This window comes from Cylas formicarius, unplaced genomic scaffold (genome assembly GCF_029955315.1).
Source record: "Cylas formicarius isolate icCylForm1 unplaced genomic scaffold, icCylForm1.1 PGA_scaffold_4__25_contigs__length_36172078, whole genome shotgun sequence".
Lineage (NCBI taxonomy): Eukaryota > Metazoa > Arthropoda > Insecta > Coleoptera > Brentidae > Cylas > Cylas formicarius.
The window spans coordinates 11,141,182-11,162,810 of record NW_026844334.1 but is presented as its reverse complement, the minus strand read 5'-3'; the positions used below and the strand labels follow the sequence as shown (position 1 = coordinate 11,162,810).

The 21,629-nt window shown below is 37.1% G+C and overlaps 1 protein-coding gene across 1 annotated transcript in view; it reads left to right on the top strand.

Annotated features, from left to right (window-relative positions):
* Nucleotides 1-21,629, top strand: part of LOC132701098 (transducin-like enhancer protein 4) — a 272,931-nt gene that overhangs the window by 194,077 nt on the left and 57,225 nt on the right. The window contains exon 7 of the mRNA XM_060668779.1: nucleotides 4,242-4,267. Coding sequence (XP_060524762.1) covers nucleotides 4,242-4,267 — 26 coding nt within the window. The remainder of the gene's footprint in view (nucleotides 1-4,241; nucleotides 4,268-21,629) is intronic.

The window sequence follows — 21,629 nt, the reverse complement described above, 5'->3', positions numbered from 1 at the left end:
CACGTATATTATTCCGAGGATAGTTTTAGTGTCATATTTTTCTTCACTTAAACAAACCCAATTACAGCGAAATCAGCGTCGATAAAGTGCTCGGTGTTCGCGAGACACCCCTCGTCACTCGTAACCCCTTAAAAAGCGTTATAAGGGCAATTTACGATCACCCCTCGATACGGGGAAGCTGGAGAGCGAGCGTTCCGATGTTGTCATGCCAACCAGCGAGGAGCTATTGTGAGAAGAGCCCCGCTTCTTGTTTCACCCCAGTGCACCCTCTCGAAGAATAATCACGGAAACGCGGCGGCTAGGGTGGAGATGCCATGCATCCACGCACCTTATTTCGTTTCGTCGTGTTTGTTAGACGGGCTAGGGGGAGCCTGAGCGGACTTACTCAGACGTGAACATGTCCCAGACTAATTCGGAATTAAGTTACGGGAGTAGCTTTGTAACTTCAGCAGCGCGGTGGAGTTAAAGATTTTGCCACCGATAGATATAATTGGGCGTCCCTCGATCTGTAGCTTGTTAGAGTAAGAAAGCACTTTATTATTATTACAACATCGCACCAACGACAAAAATTGGTGGACTATATTGTGTTTCTCACTGCGAGAGAGTAACAGAACATAATTTTGTGATAGCAGGTTGGACAACTTAAAGGTTATATCTTAAAATTATTTAAAGTAAGCCAATGGATGAATGGTGTCATTTTTTTCCAAGAAAACGTGGATATTCTTGTATGGTAGCTGGTTTTATCCATGACTATAACACATCGAAGATCAATCATTTGCTGGAAGAAGTCTTCAAAATCATCAGCATTCATGTTTTCATGATAGTCTCCGTCCGTTTTGATTGAAATGCTAGTACACCACCACCACCAATGTGAGTAATTATTAGTCTTTTCCTTTTCCCGAGGGTTCCTATTCAAGAAACCTTGCCTCAATTTCGCCCTGTTTTCCCTTCAATTTGAGTCGCCAGCAGAGTGTCTAAGGTGTTTTTCTATTGTTTTGAGTTTTTTTGAAAGTCTCGGTCAGTCTCATCTCGCGAGGGATGGGAATAAAAACTGATTATAAGCTGACTGAATTCACTGTGCAATTTGTTTTAGCCAGTTGCGAGTGAACCTTGGGGTAAGACACATATATGGGCCCCTTGCCCCTGGCCTACTTTACAAATAAGATGGGGCATTTAACATAGCCACTTGAGAATCACGTAAAAATGTACTTATGGTGATACAAAAATACTTTAAATCTACAGCACCGTGGACTTCGTGGCTTCTGGACTCACGGCCCCAGAGCAGCCCAAAAGAAAATATTTGTACTGATCTTTTATGATGCAAAAGTGTTCAAATGGTTGAAATGAAACAAAAATTTTAAACACAAGCCCATTTCCTTGTATTTGACGTACAATCCACAGTGTCCTGTCCATTTATTTTTATGACAAAGGTAACCTGTACCTTTATACACCTTATTAGGAGTTACCAGTAATTTTTTTAATAAACGTCAAATATATTTATTTAAGACTGCAAAAATTACCTACCTACCTACTGCGAAGTTACCTACCGAAAAAATATCAAATACTTGCTAATCCCAGAAAAAAGTCAAAATTTATGCCCATATTTGATGAAGGGTAGGTTCAACAAATTGGTTAATATCCTTTCATACAGGGTCTTGCGACAAAAATGGCTCATGCCAAGCTTTTGTGGCAAACTGTATAACCAAACTAATATCTAGGTCATTCGCTTGCTCCCAGAACTCTAGTCAAGTTTTTCAGTTCTACAGGTACATTCGATTGCCTCCACCTCTGCATACAGGTACATACTGAGTTGAAGGAAGTAAGGCACATTCGGCATTTCTAAAATTATGTTAACATAATTGAAATTTATTAATACTTATATAGTTTCAGTCGTACAGTGTAATGTATTACACATTTCTACAAATATTTTTATTACTAATAACTTCTTTACCTTGTCTCAAGTCTATTGCATATATTCTTTTGGTCTCCTTTCTTACACATGCTTGCGACTCATGTCTTGTATTTGGTCCTTTAAATGTTCATGATTATGTTGTCCCTTCCTTAAGATGAATACACCATTCTCTTCAATTTTTCCTGAAACTTGAGATTTTGTTTCTGTGCTTCTGAGATATCTTTTTGCAATAACTCGAATATACATATATTTATTGACCTTTAATCCTATAAATCGAATAATTTCAATAATGTTATAGAATACGACGTTTTTGCACCAAACATGCGAAATGCCTTTTTTGTGAGCTACTATAAAATATTAAATCAATTTTACCATGAATAATACATAAAGTCGTCGTGAAAAACTATTTGTTAAGGGATTATGTTCCTATTCTGCATTACGCTATGAATTTACTACCCACAATCAACTGAATTCCTGTTTAAAAAAGGAATAAAATGTTAACTTAGTAAGATAAATCATTTTAAATAAGTTTCAAACTTGACATCCCTATAAAAATCGCTGGTTCTAACCTAAAACATTCTGTCTCTCGATCACGTATGCGTGACGTTTCAGCTGTTGGCGGATCGGCTGTTACAAACCACCCCCCCGCCCGAACCCGAACACCGTTCGTTCATTTGCTACCATCTCTATATACGTACAAGTTGCGAGCGTTTTTCTTTCTCGTTCCAGCGACGCACCTCGGTGAATGAAAATGGTGATAAATTTCGATGCCCCGCGAAGAAACCCCGATTCACCATAAAAAATGATCCGATTAATCGTAATTACCTTGTGTCGGGGGGAGAATTAGTCCCCGGTCGCGGCCGGCGGGGGGCCCAAGCGGGGCTGAAAATAAATAAAAGGGAAGTGAAGTGGCGGGGGTTGCGTCGTCGTAATTTTCTTTCGCGTGAAATTTAGTTATTTGGCGCTCTCCCATGATTTATGAATTAGACCGTCGGGTATACACGAACGGCGGCCGGGAAGAGAGGGGCGAGGGGGGCCGGGAGGAAGCGAAAAAGTTTAAAATTGTGTTCCGGAATTTATGTTCTTCCAAATCGGGGCCGCGGGGTTGGCCGTATAAATTTCACGCCCCCGGATTATTTGATCGTCGGGCGTTTTACGACCCGAAATTTGAAACCGCCAGGGCCCCCCCCCATGCTTTAGCTTTTATTTTCGGACCCGACACGTTATGACCTCGGGGTCACGATGGAAGTCGTAAAACCTCGAATCGGGAAATGGATAAATTAAAACAAAATGAATGCGGTCGACAGGATTTACAGTTTGGCAGAATCAAGTACAGTGAGGGCTTTTTTTTATTTACTTTTCTTAAAGAAATTTATGTTGAAAATGTTATTGTCAGAAAAATTTTTTGAACATTTTTTTAACATATTGCACGAAAATTATTCGATTTGGGTTTTTGAATTTGAAGCGAAATGTGTTCTTTGTTACTTTTATTTCTGTTTGTTATTACAATGTTTGGAAAAAGTGAAAACTTTGCAAAAGAACCAAAACGAGGCTATATAACAGAGTTAATAAGGTATAAAAAAAATTTGTACAAACTGATTTAGTTTCATTTCAAAAATTCTTAAACGTTTCTTGGCTCTTTATTTCACAATGCAGTAGATTAAAGATTTTTATTCCCATTGAATCAATGTAAACGATTAAAGGAGGCACTTGCGGGTGTTATAATTACTTGTTTCACTATTTGCTGCTTAGGAAGACCACTCAGAAACAAACGCTATCCTATCCCCCAGGACTCTTTTAGCACGATGCATACTAATTAGTCGTTGTTAATGGTTGTGTTAATTTTTCTTAGAAGAAAAAGAAGATAGATAAATTGTCACAGTGGATTTTGCAATTAAGATTTTGCTTTAACTAAAATCCACCTTTGATGACTGACTACTTTCTGTTGTTCCGTTTTACACCTTTAGAAAATTTCGTAGAGTTTGAGCATACATCGAAATAATTTGGAGCCTTGGACATTTCGTAGTAACACGAGAAAACGTTTTAATTTGCTAAGTTGCAACGTATATTTTCCTGCCGCACAAGTACGTGTACGTATTGCCCGACGCGACGCGACATTCGAATCAAAAGATCCGGCTTGGCCGCGCCCTCCCCCTCCCCTGTAAAAACGACGACACGTTTTGTACATTTCATCTCAATTGTTTTTGTCTGGAATTGTTTCATGTCGCCGCCGCGGATTGGCCGGGATGCTGCTCGCTTCGTTGTCCGTTGCTACGCTACTGCCGTGACGCTGTCTATGCTGCCGTTGCTCCTGCCATTCCCGGTGCAGGTATCAATTCTGCCGAAGAACGTCACGTAAGTGTATTTTGATTTCCGTCGAATTTTGTTGGCGCATTTATTATCTTAATATATAGAAATTTTTTGAAGATAGACATTTATTTCTTGGGAGCAAACAACGCTGGGATCCTCACTTTATTTTAATTTATAGCTATTATTGTAGTTTCTTAATTTACGCATTGTTTATACAAAAACCAATACTTTTTCGCGAAAACTATTTTGTTTTAATTTAGCGTTACTTTTTGATGCCTGTATTTATGCCCATCCAAACCGCAAGTGAGTGAGACAAAATTGGAATCTTGGGAAGGAAGATTTGCGTTTTCAAAATTTTTCTAAATCAGTGAGGAATTATAGTGCGGTAAGGAGTTCCGGACCCATATAATCAGTCATCTTGCCACCAAAATGTTTTGCTTTTATTAATATATTTTTTTGTTTCCATATGCTCAGTGTTTTCCAAAAAAGTCTTTTGACCCTATGAAAATGCCTCCTCAATACTTCATCTGCTCGGTCCCGCCGAGACTCTATGGACAAACTTGAATTAAATCATTAATATTAGCATTATACTACTTATATTCATATTTCTTTTTTCAATACGCTTTCCCATATGGTAGGCTATCGCCTATTAAAAAATCAGGAGAGGGATGAGGATGTCCAGCATCCTTATTTCAGAATTTTCTATTTATTCTAACCCATTTTGTCCGGTCTTGGATTCAACTTTTAACTCGTAAGATTTTCATTTCTACTGTGTGCATCGGTGTTTAGATATTTATTATTTCTCCATATAATATCTCTTAGGCATGCCGAAAACCAGAAGCTTTCATTTGCTCTTGTACTTCTCTTTTAAAATTTCCGTCGCTCGTTAAATCTGATCTGTATAAATTTCTGAATTGTGGCAGGGTAAGATTGAAAATGATTTTATTTGTTGTGCAATTTGAAATCTTAGGTGTTGAGACTTTGTACTAAACTAAACTTCCCGGGGGGATAAAAATAAACTTGTCAACGATGCACCCCAGCATATTCCTCTGCGTGGATATATTTAAACAACAGTAAACAAATAGCACTCTAATAGCAAAGTGTCGTTTAAAATCTAATTAAAACTGTCGAATCCGGCAAGACGGAAAACGAGAGTGAGATAACGAGTAATCCTTTAGAAATAACTGGAGTTTTTCTAATTAGGAAACCCGGCGGCCGCGGCAGCTTCGAGAGAGACCGGCTGGCGGCGGCGACGGGTGCGGGGGGTTTTAAAAATAAAAATAATTACGGTTCTCGATCTATTTGCCCGACAGGAACTTTTAAACAAATTTCGACGGAAGACCGACTAAACGATGAGTAATAAGCGTTTCCTCCGTCTATCTATCTCTCTGTCTCTCTATTTCTCCGTTGTTTTTCCACCCCCGTAATGGGATTTATGGGAAAACGACGCGGGTCGGCGGCGGCCTCCGCTTTACCGCTCCTCGCCGGAAAAGAGTTATCCCTTTCTCCTGGGAAGTTTCCTCTCCCCCTCCCCAACTTTGGGCGCAATTTACGGTAAAGTTTCATTTTATAATCTTGTCGCCGCATATTTCCCAGGACGGAGATATAAATTTTAATGCGCCGGAGCTAAGGGCTCGTAACTTTACGGGCAAAACGTCGCGAATTTTAAAACCAATTTGGGCGCCGTGAAATTTGATCGTTTTTAAACACTTACTTAGTTCTTTTTTCCCACAAACTTTTTAGCATTGCCGTTCGTAGGCGCGTCAAAGTCAACAATCAGTGCAACTTTTAAGTATTGTCGGTGAGGGGATTGCGGAACTTTATGTAAAATGTGTAGCCAACGAAAACTCCTCATTCAGAGAAGACGGGATCACAAGAGTATTTCTAATCTTGCAAGGAAGAAGCTAGAGAAGAAGAGCATTTAGCAATTAACTCAATTGCAAACTCAACAGATGGCCTGCGTAGCCAGGGTGTTGTTGTCTGCCAGTTCCTCGGTATGGAATAGCGGGGTCGTTTAAATATAACTATACAATTCTTCATCGTCTCTAATTAAAATAGGTTCAGCATGTAATACTTCTGACGTTTCTTCTTCACAACGGCCCTCCTTCCCCCGTGCATTCCCACCACACGTTCCCTCGGATCGTATACAGAATATTAATTACGAACCTCCCGCAAAGCGGCGAGCCTTTTATCCGTCCGGCTATTATCTAACCCCGTCGTTCCCTTCTTCTCTCCCCCTTGCTTGCTAATTAACCGGCGCGAATTCGCAACTCCTCCCGTCCCAACTCGCAACGCCGGTATTAACGCGACGACGGGTTACATCTCCTCCGGAGTTCGATTATTAACATTCTCGGGCGCCGCCAGGAGGCGGATTTGTTTGCGCCGCTGCCGCCGACGACGATGGCCTTTTGTTTCTCGCCGTAACCGCAGCCGAACCGCGGCGCTGCGCAAGTTTACATGCGGACCGCAGCCGCGGCTTCGGAACGGCTGCGGTTACGGCTTTAGATAGACCGCCAAGGCAGTCGGCCCTCCTGCATGGACGGAATTCGATCCCAGTGGCGTTCACGTACGTTTTGCGATCATTGTGGGCGCTGAGGTTTGTTACGCAAACCGACCACGATTAAAGAACTTTCCCCACTCATATATCTGTGACTTGTGTTGTGGAACCCAACCTAGCTGCCGGAAATAAACTATGGTATCAGAGAGCTTCCATCAGTCCATCGTATAAGACTGACCCACCGGGGTCACAGTGGCACCTTTGGTTTCAAAAAGGATGAAGGTGACCAGAAACGGACATAACGGTCAGCGGGGGCCTTGGCAAGAATGGTGGTAAAAAATCCACGCCTCCGTGCTCGTAAGCTGGGAAGAGACTCTGTTCGAGACTAGGCGATGAATGAAAACGCAGACGTCCTAGCAATGGGGGGGGGGGGGGGGCAGAAACGTCACCGATAGAACCAGAAAGATTAATAGAATATCAAACACCATCGACATAGACTTTACTTAGAAATTGACCCGATTACAATTTTATTGGTAAGTCTTCTTTGTTCACTACCACGTTCCTGTCGAATTTTTGAGGATGTCTACGGGAAGAAAGACATAATTATATGATTAACAAAACAAAAATATTTTTTTTTCGATATATTGGTTTATTGAATTTGGTATCAACATGATCCGATATACTATGCAAAAAATTAATTTTCAAATATAATAACTAATGTTGTAGAAAAACAATAATACCCAAGTCAAACCTCTATGTATGTATGTATATATATATATATATATATATATATATATATATATATATATATATATATATATATATATATATATATATATATATAAGATAAGGATGCACAGCATGGGGATCTCGGAAACTATATGAGATACAGTGTCGGTTAAATTAGACAAAAGTTGCGCATTTTGATACGGAACAAGATCCCGTTTTACAAATTTGAAAATTCCAAGCCGTTCCGGAAATATCCGAGAAAAACCGAAATATTGCGATTTCGTTTTTATTATTTTTTAAAGCTATTTGAAAAGATATGAAAAAACGGAAAACACTTTTCCATTGGCACTTTTTAATCTCTCCAAATTGACGTTAACAAATTTTCATTACAGCGTTTCGATTCCATGGAACCACCATCAACTTTGATTTTTCTTATGGGACGGAAAAAAAGTACACACAGTATTAGGTTGTGCTTTTCATTGCGAATTCAACGATGTACGATACAATACGGTTACTTATGTTTTTATCCAGAAAAATGGCTTTTTAATACATTTCAGCATTTAAATGGAGTAGGCCATGACAAAATGACATCCAGTCAATTTCAATGACACATTAATGTTATTTGTCTTTGTTATCAGTCGTTCATAAGTTTATTCCTTTAGTTATTGTTTTTGTATTTTTATTGTTGTTGTCTTTTTCTAATTTATTTTGTTCTACAATGGAGGGAGGTAATTTTACAAACGAAGAAAAATGTGATATGCTGTCTTGCTACATCTGATGCCAAAGAAATTGTGTGGAAGCCGAGCGTATGTATTCTAACAAATACCCAAAGCGGAGACAACCTGACAAGAGTATTTTTCGGCGTTTGTTATTTAATCTGAAAGAATATGGATCATTTAAGAAGCCTCCATTATCCCGACAAAAACCTTCCAATGAAGAAAACCAATACATTGTTCTACAATCTGTTATCGAAAATCCACAAACTTCTACCAGAGAAATTGAAGACCAGAATGGGGTAGCTAAATCTACAGCTCACTTTATTTTAAGGAAAAATGAATTTAAGCCTTACAAATTCAGAATATGTCAAGGATTAAAACCGGGTGACGACGAACGACGTAGACATTTTTGTGAGTGGTATACCAGGATGTGTGATGAGAGTTTTAATTTTCCATATAAAGTGATTTGGTCTGATGAAAGTATGGTGACCAATAACGGTATTTATAACAGGCGCAATACACACTATTGGTCGCAACAAAATCCACGTGTTAATAGACTATCCAGACATCAAGTTCGCTTTGGGTTTAATATTTGGTGTGGGATTTTTAGTAGCAAGATTATAGGCCCTATTTTCTATAATAATTCCTTAACTTCCGAGCGGTACCTTGACATCTTGAGGCACGATTTAGAAGATGCCTTAGATGATTTACCGCTAGGCGCTGTGCAAGGCTGTTGGTTCCAACAAGATGGTGCCCCAGCCCATAACTCCAGAGAAGTTCGCCAATATTTAACTGAACGGTTTGATGGAAAATACATTGGGACTTACAGTGAAACACCTTGGCCTCCAAGGTCCCCGGACTTAACTCCCTTGGACTTTTTCTTATGGGGCTACATAAAAAATGAGGTATTCAAAGAATGTTTTGACAACGAGGAACAATTACGTCAATCAGTACAAGCAGCGTTTAATAAAATTACTCCTGAAATGTTAAGTCGTGTTTTGGAGTCTACCGTGAGACGGGCGTACTTATGCCTAGAAAATGGAGGTCATTTATTCGAACATTTGTTATAGAATATGTTTTTCATTAACTTGTTGGATTTAGTTGTTATGTTAAATGAACAGTTAGAGTTAGTAAATAAATAAACACATTAACTCGAACTTGTCAACCATTTTCTTTTGCCTTTCATCGTTCGGATCTCATGGCCTACTACAATAAAATACTAGAAATGTATTAAAAAGCCATTTTTCTGGATAAAAACATAAGTAACCGTATTGTATCGTACATCGTTGAATTCGCAATGAAAAGCACAACCTAATACTGTGTGTACTTTTTTTCCGTCCCATAAGAAAAATCAAAGTTGATGGTGGTTCCATGGAATCGAAACGCTGTAATGAAAATTTGTTAAAGTCAATTTGGAGAGATTAAAAAGTGCCAATGGAAAAGTGTTTTCCGTTTTTTCATATCTTTTCAAATAGCTTTAAAAAATAATAAAAACGAAATCGCAATATTTCGGTTTTTCTCGGATATTTCCGGAACGGCTTGGAATTTTCAAATTTGTAAAACGGGATCTTCTTCGGTATCAAAATGCGCAACTTTTGTCTAATTTAACCGACACTGTATCTCTTATAGTTTCCGAGATCCCCATGCTGTGCATCCTTATCTTGGACACACTGTATATATATATATATATATATATATATATATATATATATATATATATATATATATATATATATATATATATATATATATATATATATATATATATATATATATTAATATTTGGTATGTTACTATAGAAGTTTTGAGGATATTTTTTTTTTCTTTAATATTATTTTATTATTAATTTTTCAAAGAAACTTCCTCACGCTACTGTAATACTTTTTACAATACTGCTGGATTCCTCCTGTGTCGGTTTTTGCTGAGTCGAAATTGCTAACGTTTCGAAAATCATCCTTTTTGCTTCTTCAAAGCTTGACTGAAATTGGCTCGCATTTTACTTTGTACCTGCTTATATATTGTTTGTCTCGGATGATATTCCCACATTGGTGACAAGTAAAGACCTGAATCGCGGTTAAGATTGTTAGGTTGCTTATAGATTTCTATAGACTCTCGGATTTTTCGTTGGTAGAAGAATTGACTACAGACTCTGATTTTTATTAGCATATCCCAAGGTTCCAGCAGCTGTTAGAGACCAAGCAATAGTGAAAAAATAATGATTAACTTTTTACAAAATTTCTGGATTCCTCCTGCGGCGGTTTTTGTTGAGTCGAACTTGCTAACGTTTCGCCAATCATCCTGTTGACTTTTTCAAAGCTTGCCTGAAGCCAGTTTCAGTCAAGCTCTGAAGAAGCCAACATTGATGATGATGATTGACGAAACGTGAGCTAGTTCAATTCAACAAAAACCGACGCAGGAGGAATCCAGAAGTTTTGTAAAAAGTATTATTTTACTATATTTACTCGAGAAAAATTCTTCTGTTACATTGGAGCAAAAGTAATTTATGTAATAAATGTTTTCTTAATTTTTATTTTGCACTGATAGACTATAGACTTGTGCGAAGTTTAAACGAGGGAATTGTTTATAAGCGATTTCAAATATAAAATAGTGTATCCCAAAATCACTGTCCTGCATAGCTAGGAGAAGGCTCGGACCCAAAAACTATTAAAAGTAAACTCTGTAACACAAAAATTAGAAATGCGTATTTGGAAGGCTCTTAAAATATATATACACGGGATTTAAATTTAAGTAAACTTCCCCTTCAAAGTAAAGTCGTTATTTGCAAAATGTTTTACACATACTCTGCAATTTATTTAGCCCCTTGTTCCCTGTTAACTTCACCCAGGTATTAAACAATTCTGGACTAGCTTCGGGATGTGGGAAGCGATGCTTGAATTTATTGTTAGTACCCCAACAATTGATCATACAGCAATATACAAGGTCAGAATCCAAAAGACCCCTCCGATTTGTCTCTAAGATCTTGCGTTGAAATAAGCTGTATTTATTATAATAACTAGATTTACACTTATCAAAAAATTTATTTTATACTATCTAGATAGCCATCATGTGGCCATCGTCCACGATATCGATCTTCTACTAATTCTACGTAATTCTGTGCTTTATCAACAAGCGGTACATTCAGTATCACTCCTGAATAGTTTTTCCGTACTAATTGCGGGAAATTTGTAACAATAGTCAAATTGATTCTTCAGCTCTATCTTGATATCCAAAGGCGAAGTAGTGACATTTTTTAAAGAATTTTTATTAATCCAGTGCTCATTTTTAGCTCTGCCGTCCCAAAGGCACCAATGACGAGGATATTTTGCGTAGCCATTTTGAAATCAACGCAAATTTGCTCACTCCTCGTACTTATTTTTTTGTCAAAACTAGTAGTAAAGCAGTAAAGCTAGTATAGGAAGATTGGTCAATTAAATTCCAGGTATATATTTATGGGCCTTATTAGACTCTAATTTTAAGTAGAATAATAATTAACATGTACCTGAAAAACTTAAGCTGATAGAAAAAAATCTGATGGCAGTTTTGGAATCAGCTCTTTTTTTCATTTTGGTTTTATTCTCTTAACGTTAGTTAATATGAAAACCAGAAAATAGACTTTATTGACAAGAAGCGATGGGAAAATGTGCTATGTGCTTTCGCCAGGTTGACATTGTAGTTTGCACGTATCGCATAAATATACATTCAAATTCTGAGAAAGTGGCAAAACGTTGTTCATAAATATATAATAAATGTCCGTGTCGATCGCCGATACCGTAGTTTTTTTGGTATTCGTTTATATCAGAACTATGAACGTCCATTACTCCAAATGGCGGCGCGGATAACATTAACGGTGATCCATAATTAAAAAGTTTCCCGTCAATAAGGAAAACACATAATTATCGAAACGACCGCTTCGGCGATAATGATATAATAATGGCCGACGATTCTCCCCCGACCCCGCGCGCCCCGAGGGGCAGTTCCGCGGGCGTAAGCAAACGTTTTTTTACCGACGATAAATTTTTAATATCAATAATGCTACTGCAAACAGTAAACCCTCGTTTATCCATTAAACGGAATTGGCCAAGTGGTGGTATATTACGATAATTAACCACGATACGACGAGACGCCATAATGTATTTATCGGACTCTACTTTATGCCGTTGTCGAAGATAAGTACGTAATAATAAGTGGAGCGTCGTTTTCAACTTACGGCAAGTATGACACGCGAGTTTTTTTTTCAAAATGGCCCCCGGGTTTAAACGAACGCGGCGGAAATGAAAAAGGGGCTCGGAAAAACTGCACGGTCGGTCTGACCAGCGTCGTTTTATCCGAAAGGTCTTAAAAATTTTGTTCGATTAGAATTTTCGAAACCCGCATTGATAAACAGTTTGACATCCCAAAAAAAAAAACTGGTACTAAACATGATCTTTCCCGAAATTTTCGAGGGGGTAATGCATCTTTGCACCTGAATTCCATGCTCTGCTTCTTTTTCATAGTACCGAATTTTGCTGGAAAGTTTGCCGGATTTCGCTCGATGATGACCCAATTCTTTGCTTTGACGTCAAAAATTTTCCACACTGATCAATTATTAATGCGAAATGGTTTCAACGCTATACATATTAAAACTAATCTAAACAAAAGTTATGCGAACACTTTGTCAAAACCTCACTTAATTTCACAGTAACAAAAGAAAATAATTCCTTCGATTTGTCGCAATGAACATTCACAAAATTACCTTCTCTTATGTCAGGCACAACATTCGTAATTTTATAGAGGACTTTAATGTACAATTTTTTTTTTTAATTTGCGTTAACGACAAAAAAAACTGTAACTAATTTTGACTATAAACTTACTTTAGACACCAAAATAAATTCTTGTTGTACATATAAGAAACACTAGAGTATATGTAATGTTGGACGTTATTTTTCTTAACAAATAAAAAGTTTATTGACCTTTTACAACTCATTGGTAAGAAACACTCGAATAGTAAGTTTCCATAGTTTAGTCCCCACTATATCATAAATATATTGAAGAACTATCACTTCGAAACGTTAGAAGCACGAAGAAAGAGGCCTAGCTCGAACGTTCTTTTTTAAATAGGTTCATAATCAAATTGAATACTCTTATATTTAATTTTAATTTGTACTTCAGACATAGAAACAGCGTACTATCTTTGCGTTACTTCACCTCCGTATGGAATGTGAAATGTGAATTTTTGAATTTAATTGCGCTTTATGGATATGAAAACAAAAAAAAAAAAGATTTAAATTACTGATTACTCGATTGCAGAGTTTTTGGGTTTGACGATTTTCGATGCGACTTGAACATGTTGTACTCGTTTCCAACTAATAATCTAAGTTTCAGTGTTCCTTTATTTTTTTCTTTATAGTAGCGCCCGGGTTTTTTTTGTCAGCTAGTTTGGTCTTCCACATTGTCTAAACTGGAGTAATTATTATTTTATATTTGAAATTGAATTATATTGAATTTTGCATTGACATTTGCATTGAAATTCAATGATCTTATCTATAATTTTAATTCACACTTCACACATAGAAACAGCCTACATCTACGCATTACCTCACCTCCATATTGAATGTGAAAATGAGAAAGATATTTTTGAATTTAGTTTCGTTAACCAATATGAGAAAACGAAAAATTTAGATTTAAATTACTGATTACTGGATGGGAGAATTTTTGGGTTTGACGATTTTCGATGCAACTTGTACTTTTTGTTTTCGTTTTAAATTAATTAAATTATTGTTTTTCCTTTATAGTAGCGCATGAGTTTTTTATGTCAGCATATTGTCTAAAGTGAATCTTTGTTGAGCAATTTTCTCATTTCCTTTGGACCTCTACAACTTTTCTACTTCGATTCGTTGAACATCAATTAGCTGAATATAAAAAAAAAATAAAAGCGTTCCGCGATCAAAACCGGTCGTGTAGTGCTTCGGTGGCCAGAAGAACACTTAAGGCCGTTAGGTTTCCGTGATACGTTCGCGTGTTTACACGGTTTTCGGTCCGATCCGACATTATTAAGGCATTAACAACGAGCCACGACTATTTTATTAAACCCGCAACGGCGGCGGCGGGCGGCGGCGTTCTGACGTTGGCCGGGCATGAAATTAATTTTCGGTTTTCGAGTTATGCAAGACGTCAATTTGTCGCGGCCGATTTAATTTAATTGAAAAGTCCGCGAAAAACGTTACCGGGAGGAGAAGTACCGGGAAACGTGATCGTAAAACGTCGCGAGATATTAAATCGGGTTTTTACGCCTTCGTCGCCGTGGCCAGTAGAAATTGCACGACCCGTTTGGTTTTTTGTTCGACGGAAAATTTTTCACTGTCAAAGTGTTTATGAAAAATGTTCAAACTCGATACTACTTTTTTTATTTTACTGGGTATATGGCTTAGCAATTTGGTCGGCTTCACGGTGAGTGGAGGACCAACGTATCGAGCCCTCGAAGGATGTATCTATGAGGAGATATCCTTCCAGACGTCCTAATATCCTCACTGTAGAGAGATTAATCAAGAAAAGAAGGATGAGAAACTTTTTTTCCAACTATAGTTTCAAATCACACACTTCCAAAACGCGAGAAATATTTATAACAATTTAAAGCTTGTTTTGAATGGAACAAGATATCATTTATATGAAGTGCACAAACACAATGAAGGTTAATAAATAAACCATAGACTTTTGAACTGTCTCAATGAATAAAGTCACCAAATTCACCACAATTACTTCAGGGTCGGCTTGACACTTGTACGTCCTGAGCGAATGAGATTTACAAATCATCTGGATTCCTCCTACATCGTTTGTTGATAAATCAAATTTGCTCAAGTTTCGTCAATCATCTTGTCGGCTTCTGCAGGGTTAAACGGTTTAAGATTTGTAAATAGTGTTCTTATACTTTTTTTATTTTTCACTGCACGTTGGCCTTTTCTGCCCAGAAGATTCTTCTATATTTTCGTAAAGCTCAAGAAAAACAATAATTTTTACTACAGAGAAAAAAAAATAGAAAACAAACAGCTGATAAAAATTAATTTGAGAGTAGGAAGTGCAAGAAATTATTTTACATAGTATAAGAATTGTAGATCAATTTTGTTGTTTTTTAATCGAATTTAATGGCTGTGTGATGTTGATCAGGACATTTGGCATTTTGCGACATTTGTGCTTTTTTTTGTTTCTTGCGATTGTAAAAAAATGCCCTCAAAAAATATAGTTACTTAATATATTTTCTGAAAACTTAAAGTATTTTTAGTTTCTTGGTACAGTAGTGATTTTTCTTTTTACTCTTTCGAGGATTTCATTTAATGTGAACTAAATAATGAACGAAAACTTTGTTTTTGTTTACTATACACTCTACAATGGGAGACACTAGATCTAGAGATCTAGGGACGCGAGTGAATTATTACTACTTTTGGGCAGTAAGGAGTCTTAAACTTCCACGTGGTTCAGACAAAAATTGGAATAACGCGGCATTACTGAACGATTCGGTGTCGTTTTCACGTATTCCAATTGCTTAGAAAGATACGTTCCGACCAAAATTGGTTTATCCCGACGTAGAGATGCATGTAATCCGTACAAGGACTGCCGGAACCGGGCACGCGAACTGAATATAGGTATTTATTAGATTTGGTTTTATATGTCTCTTGCCGCTGGCGTACCAAATTTTCAAAGGAACAATTGACAAATGCGATCGCAGTTACCTTTTCCACAGAACTTATTCTGTGCCGAAATAACGATAAAATAGGAATACACGTTTTATTGCATTTATATTTTATTTTTTGTAATATAAACTGTAATAAAACTGTAATTCGTCTGCACGTTTTGTTTTAAATTTTTTGTTCATATTTTCTTCATTTTTTATTTCTGCAAACGTAGTTCGTTGTTTTTCATTATCTGTTAATCCATACAAGATTTCCTAAGTTTGCAAGATTCAAGGTTCAAATTTAAGGATCATAGTTATATTGATTTGACTCGAAAATAGCTCCTTGGTATAGCCTCTGGTTTGATTAGTCGCGCAGCTTTGTAACTTGCTTCTGTAAATTTGGTCGATAGGCTTCTGAGGATTTGCCAGGATGTTTTTCCATACATTCGATAAAGGGTTCTGGTCCAATCATGCGCCTTGACGAACCTTCGGGGGCTTGCTTTCCTACTCCTTTCTAGCGTTTTTGCGCCATCTGTGTAGCAGAAATTATTTCTGCCTTTATTCGCGAATTACTTTTTCACCCTTATCTGGTGGGGATGTAAGTGTGACAACGGTACATGGGGGTACTATGTCCCGAATCATTAAAAAGGGACCAGACTTTTTGGATTAAAATAGCAATACTTTTGTCACACTTTAATTCTCGAACGGACTTCAGCCCATATTTGCCACTTAGATCAGTCAAAATTTACGTTATTTTACGGGGTTACGATCGATTGCATGTTTGTTCCGCGTGTAGCATGTCTATATATGCGGAGGTGTCCAAAAGGATGATATATTTATAAATAAATAATGTGACTCACTCAATAAAGTTATTTTTATTTTTACATAGTTTAAAATAAAAATATTGAAGCAAATATAAGAGTATACGTTTTTTGGACAAAAACATTGAATATGTAAATATATTTTCATTAGACTCAATGTAATCATGCTCTACCGCAAAATTTAATAACTCCTTTAAAAAAGAAGGTATCAAGCTGAACGAAAAATTGCATTGCAAAATTGGAGAACAAGGCAATAAAAAAATTGTATTCCTATCGATAAATTCCACAGAGTGTTTCAAATATATACTTCATTAAATTCGTATTTTTTCCATGTTTAATATATTTTGAAATTTAAAAGAACCTTTGGAATTTAATCTTAACCAAAGAAAATTTCTATTGTCAAACCTTTTAAGCTTTGTTCTTCTCTAATGGTTTAAGTTTTCGTTGCGTTTGATAGCTTCTTTTTCAAAGGAGTTATTAAGTCTTGTAATAAAGCATGATTACATTAAATCTTAAATAAATTTAAATATTCGATACTTTTTATTACCATAATTAGTTAAATGGTGGAAATACAAAGGAAAAAATTAAATTTTTGTTTGTATGATTATATTGTTTTATATTATTTTTATATAAATTTATTGACAAACATACGTCATCTCAAATAAGTACCGATTAAAAAAAATAAAAGCCCATTTCAATTCGCATGTAGATATAAACAAATGAACAACTATAGCTATCTGAATGTAAATACCTATTTGATTTGAACATTATGACTGGCATCAGTTTGAATGCAATTATAATCTTTCTTAATAGGAGATTTTTTTTGTTTTCTTCCAAAACATACATATATTTATTACATTACATGCATTATTTATGTACTATAAGTCACGGATAAGTAAATTCTTCGGGTTGTTAATTTCCTAGAAGAATCTGGCATCATAGAAGGAATTGCAAATTTCTGAAGGCGATTTTCGACCTTCATTTGCAAAGCTGTCATCACTGAAATTCTTGTTCCACTGCGACTTTGTTCTAACGTTATATCAGCCTATCTATGATACTTGCAAGCAAGGGTGAGATTGAATATACTATGAAATACAGCTGCAAGAAATAAAATCAATTGATAAAATGGGCTACTGGACATTCCCTGGAAAAGAAAGAGATTCAGTTAAATAAATTCTTTTTTTTCTTTTAACTGTTTTTGTACGTTTTAGCTAATCACCAAATTACCAATTATTTATTTCGGATGCAGTAACTCACCACCCTCTCGAAGCAATTAAATCACTTTACCGAACACGATGGGGAAGGTTTGTCATAATTCAAAATTTCTCGCACGGAAATGCATTCGGGCGGGCAAATTACGAAAATTAACTGGTGATTGCGGAAGGGAGGGAGGAGGGTCGTCGAAGAAAAGGGGGCAAAACGAGATTTTAAACCCACGCACGCGCGCAACAATACTAAGTTACCCAAATTAAATTTCGCGCGGCTTCGCTCTGCCCCCCCCCCCTTCCGGACTCCCACTTCGCTGACGCCATAACTCAGGGTAAATTAAATTAAGAAAAGTGCGCCCCGACGCGGCGCCTTCGCGCAATTTCGCAAAATATTTTTTGCCCCGCCGGTAACGAGGCCTTTTGTCTCTGGAGCACGCTATACACTCGCAGAAGCCAGATGGGTTTGTAAAGGAGGGTGTCGTGGAGCGGGTGACGGAGTGGGGGGCGGGGGGCAGTTTCTACTCGAACTCGGGGTGTGTAATTGCACCTCGAGGGTGTCGTTGCGTCTCGCCCCGTCGAGACGTTCACACCCTTCGTCGCGGTAATTGCGTAATTTATGAAAACAGCTCGAGCCGGGGTTTCGGTACTAATTTTGACCGCGGCGCCGTAAAAGGGGGGGAAGGGTGGCGAATTGACACTCGCGTACGTCAGAAGTACAGGGTGCCACGTCGATCGATGAAGTTTGTCTCTACGCTGTATGGAGAAATATTGTTTTTTTTTTACTAGTAACTGAGAGTAGAGTATTGCTTATACAGAATGGCCCAAAATTATTCGTCAGAAAAGTTCTTCCAAATTGGGGTGCACAAAAACTACATTTTTTAGATAAGATTTAATGCAATAAAAACAAACTAACAAATAAGCGTGGCTAAATTACCAAATATCGACCACTACAAAATTTTAGCAATCATGTTTCAAGTCTGTATTAGTCTGTAAAATTTGTTCTTAAGCATATAGCCTCTGTTTCGAAGCCAACAGTATCAAAATTATTTCTAACCGAAGATCACTATTCCCAACTTTAAAAATAGAAAAGAATTGTTAAAACAATCTTTTTCCGAATGAATGTAAATTGGAAATCAGTTAAAGCTATCTAATGGGCAAATTCACCTTGAAATCGAGCTACCTCAAGTAGCTCGATTTCAAACTGTTTAAGGAAAATTTATAAAAAGCACGCAAATATAAATTAATATAACCGTGTAATCAAAGAAAATTTGCCTACTCTTAAAATACGGTCCCTTGCGCTTTGCAACAGGCGGGTCTTAAACTTATTCCGAAGTCAAAACCATAAAAGGTTGAAAAATCATATCGTTTGGTAAACTTTACTTTAGAACTAGCACATATCTGTAGTGACCATTGATTTTAAATGCCAGAATTTACACAATTCGTATCGCGACTTCTTGTAATTTGCAAGTACTTCCAATGTCCCTCCTCAGTATGTAGATTAAGTTAAGATTCGAAATTAAAGTTAAGTAATTCCTCAAATGCAGCGGTCGCCAACCTGCCGATCGCGAGCTTCCTGTTTTAATTTTAATTTTAAAAATTCAAACTGCAAAAATCAGGGAAGCTTCAAAATTCCACAAATAATCTAATTGTCATAATATTAGACATAAACGATTCCACAGAAAAATCTATAATTGCATTCGAATTTCTGTATCAAATTATACTGCATTAAAAAAATTATCGATGAGTCTGAGTGTTAGCCTTCCCATTGAACGTGTTTTTTTTTCTCAATGTTTATGTTCATGACAGTGCGTTACTTTTTTGTTGTTACTATTAACTATTTTTAAATCTTACGTGACATGCCGTTGTGGCTGAGTAAAAGTTTGCGTTTATTTTTCAAACACCTTCGTTTGGTAGGTAGAAATGTAGCTATGAACAAGTACGTACCAGTAATATTAGTTATTTTGTTATTAGTTTATTATTAGTACCTATGTACTATGTATTACCAGTTAAAGTTAAACAGTAAAATAAATACATATAATGATAAATCAACTGTGGATTGTTTATTCCAAAATTAACAAAGTAGTTCAATAGATTGAAGTGGTTGATAGTACCGAGCCGGGAACGGAATACGCAACCCCTTGGCAGTCAATGATGGGCTTCGTACCTGTTTCGGAACGGTCAATAAATCCGACGGCCGAGGCCAGGGGTTCGAATTTCCAACCAAACGGTCATAATATTATTCCGGGCAGCTCTGCGGCTGAAATATTGGAAAATTAATATCCTGTAAACGGCGGCCGTAAACACGTGATGAAATGGAGTGTCTGCGGACAGATGTTAGTGTGGCACATTGGTTCTAATTTAGTGGATCATAAATTGCGCCCTCGGGCAGGAAACACTGATCGGCTACAAAAGCAGTAATCAATTTCGGACCGGCGTTGTTGGTTCCATCCTACCTCCGTTCGTCCCGCGCCGCCCCCACTGTTATTACTACGCAGTATCGGCGCAAATTCGCTTATTTTGTTTGCCTACCGTAAATGAGCAAACATCGAGAACGGAACGGACGCCTCAGCGTCCGGTTATCTGATTGTTTTCGTTCGTAATGCACAGCAATAATAACGGCATGTTACCCAAACCGAAGTATTTATTTGGTTTCTAATACTCTTCAGCGCTCCCAGGTGGCTTTGTCGCCCTAAACTCATGTGAAACTTGAATGAACACTTCGGACCAACCAAAGTTTTAATACGTCCACGTTTTTTATGCTAATTTTGCAACCAATACATCCATCTATGGCTTGGCTCTTGGTCTAACCTTTTCACACTTGCATATTTCGTTCATTTATTTTGCTGACTTTTGGATTAGGTAAATGATGAGATTATTTCTTTAAAATGTTCTTCGTTTTCCTGGAATTTTGATGCCCCTTTTATATAAGTTCCTGCCTTTCAGTTTTTCAAGTATTTTAGGACCTTTTTTGCATTTTTATATAGCCTAATGGCTAGGCAACAACAGATGTTTCTCCCAATCCTTATCCCTGGTCGTGACTCCTAAAGTATTATAATTTGGACTTACCACAAACAGACCTACCTGTATTAAGTTCTTTTTGGAGGATATAACGATCAATTTTGGTTTTCGGAATATTTTCTCGATATTACAAGATACGAGGTATGTTCAAAAAGTAAAGTGACTTTCAAGTTTTATCGAAAATATTTATTATTGGTACACTGAAGGCTCCAAAACTCATGAAGCCCGTTGGTTTGGCGTTTATCGGGAGCACCAGAGGAAGTAACAAAATTGAACCTCCTAGCGAGTGAAGGAATGCAATCAATAGCAGAGGATACCGATCTGAATGTCTCAGATATCATTTGTACAAGATCGACCTTAAACGAATGTCGGTTGTTTTTCAAACATGAGGATACGGCAGAGTATATTCTGTTCAGATGCTCGGCGGTAAGAACATGTGGATCTTGCACAAGATACCCCCTCATAGAATCACGGACTTTGTACGAGTGTGATTAGGGAGAGATTAGCAACGGGCTAGCTTGGGAGTTGTGGGAACATAAGACTTTTAATTCGTAAGATCTAATGCCTTTAACCAAGTCGATAACGAAAACACTTTAGAAGTCAGTCTCGACTAGATGGTATAATTTATTATTGTAATTATCACAAATAAATAAGCTAAATGAGGTACTTTTTCAAATAATTGAAAACATGTTTTGACTTCAACTTGCAAGTTGTCTTACAGGTTATTTCATAAACAATTTGTTAATTCAGTCAAAACGGGATATCATAAAAGA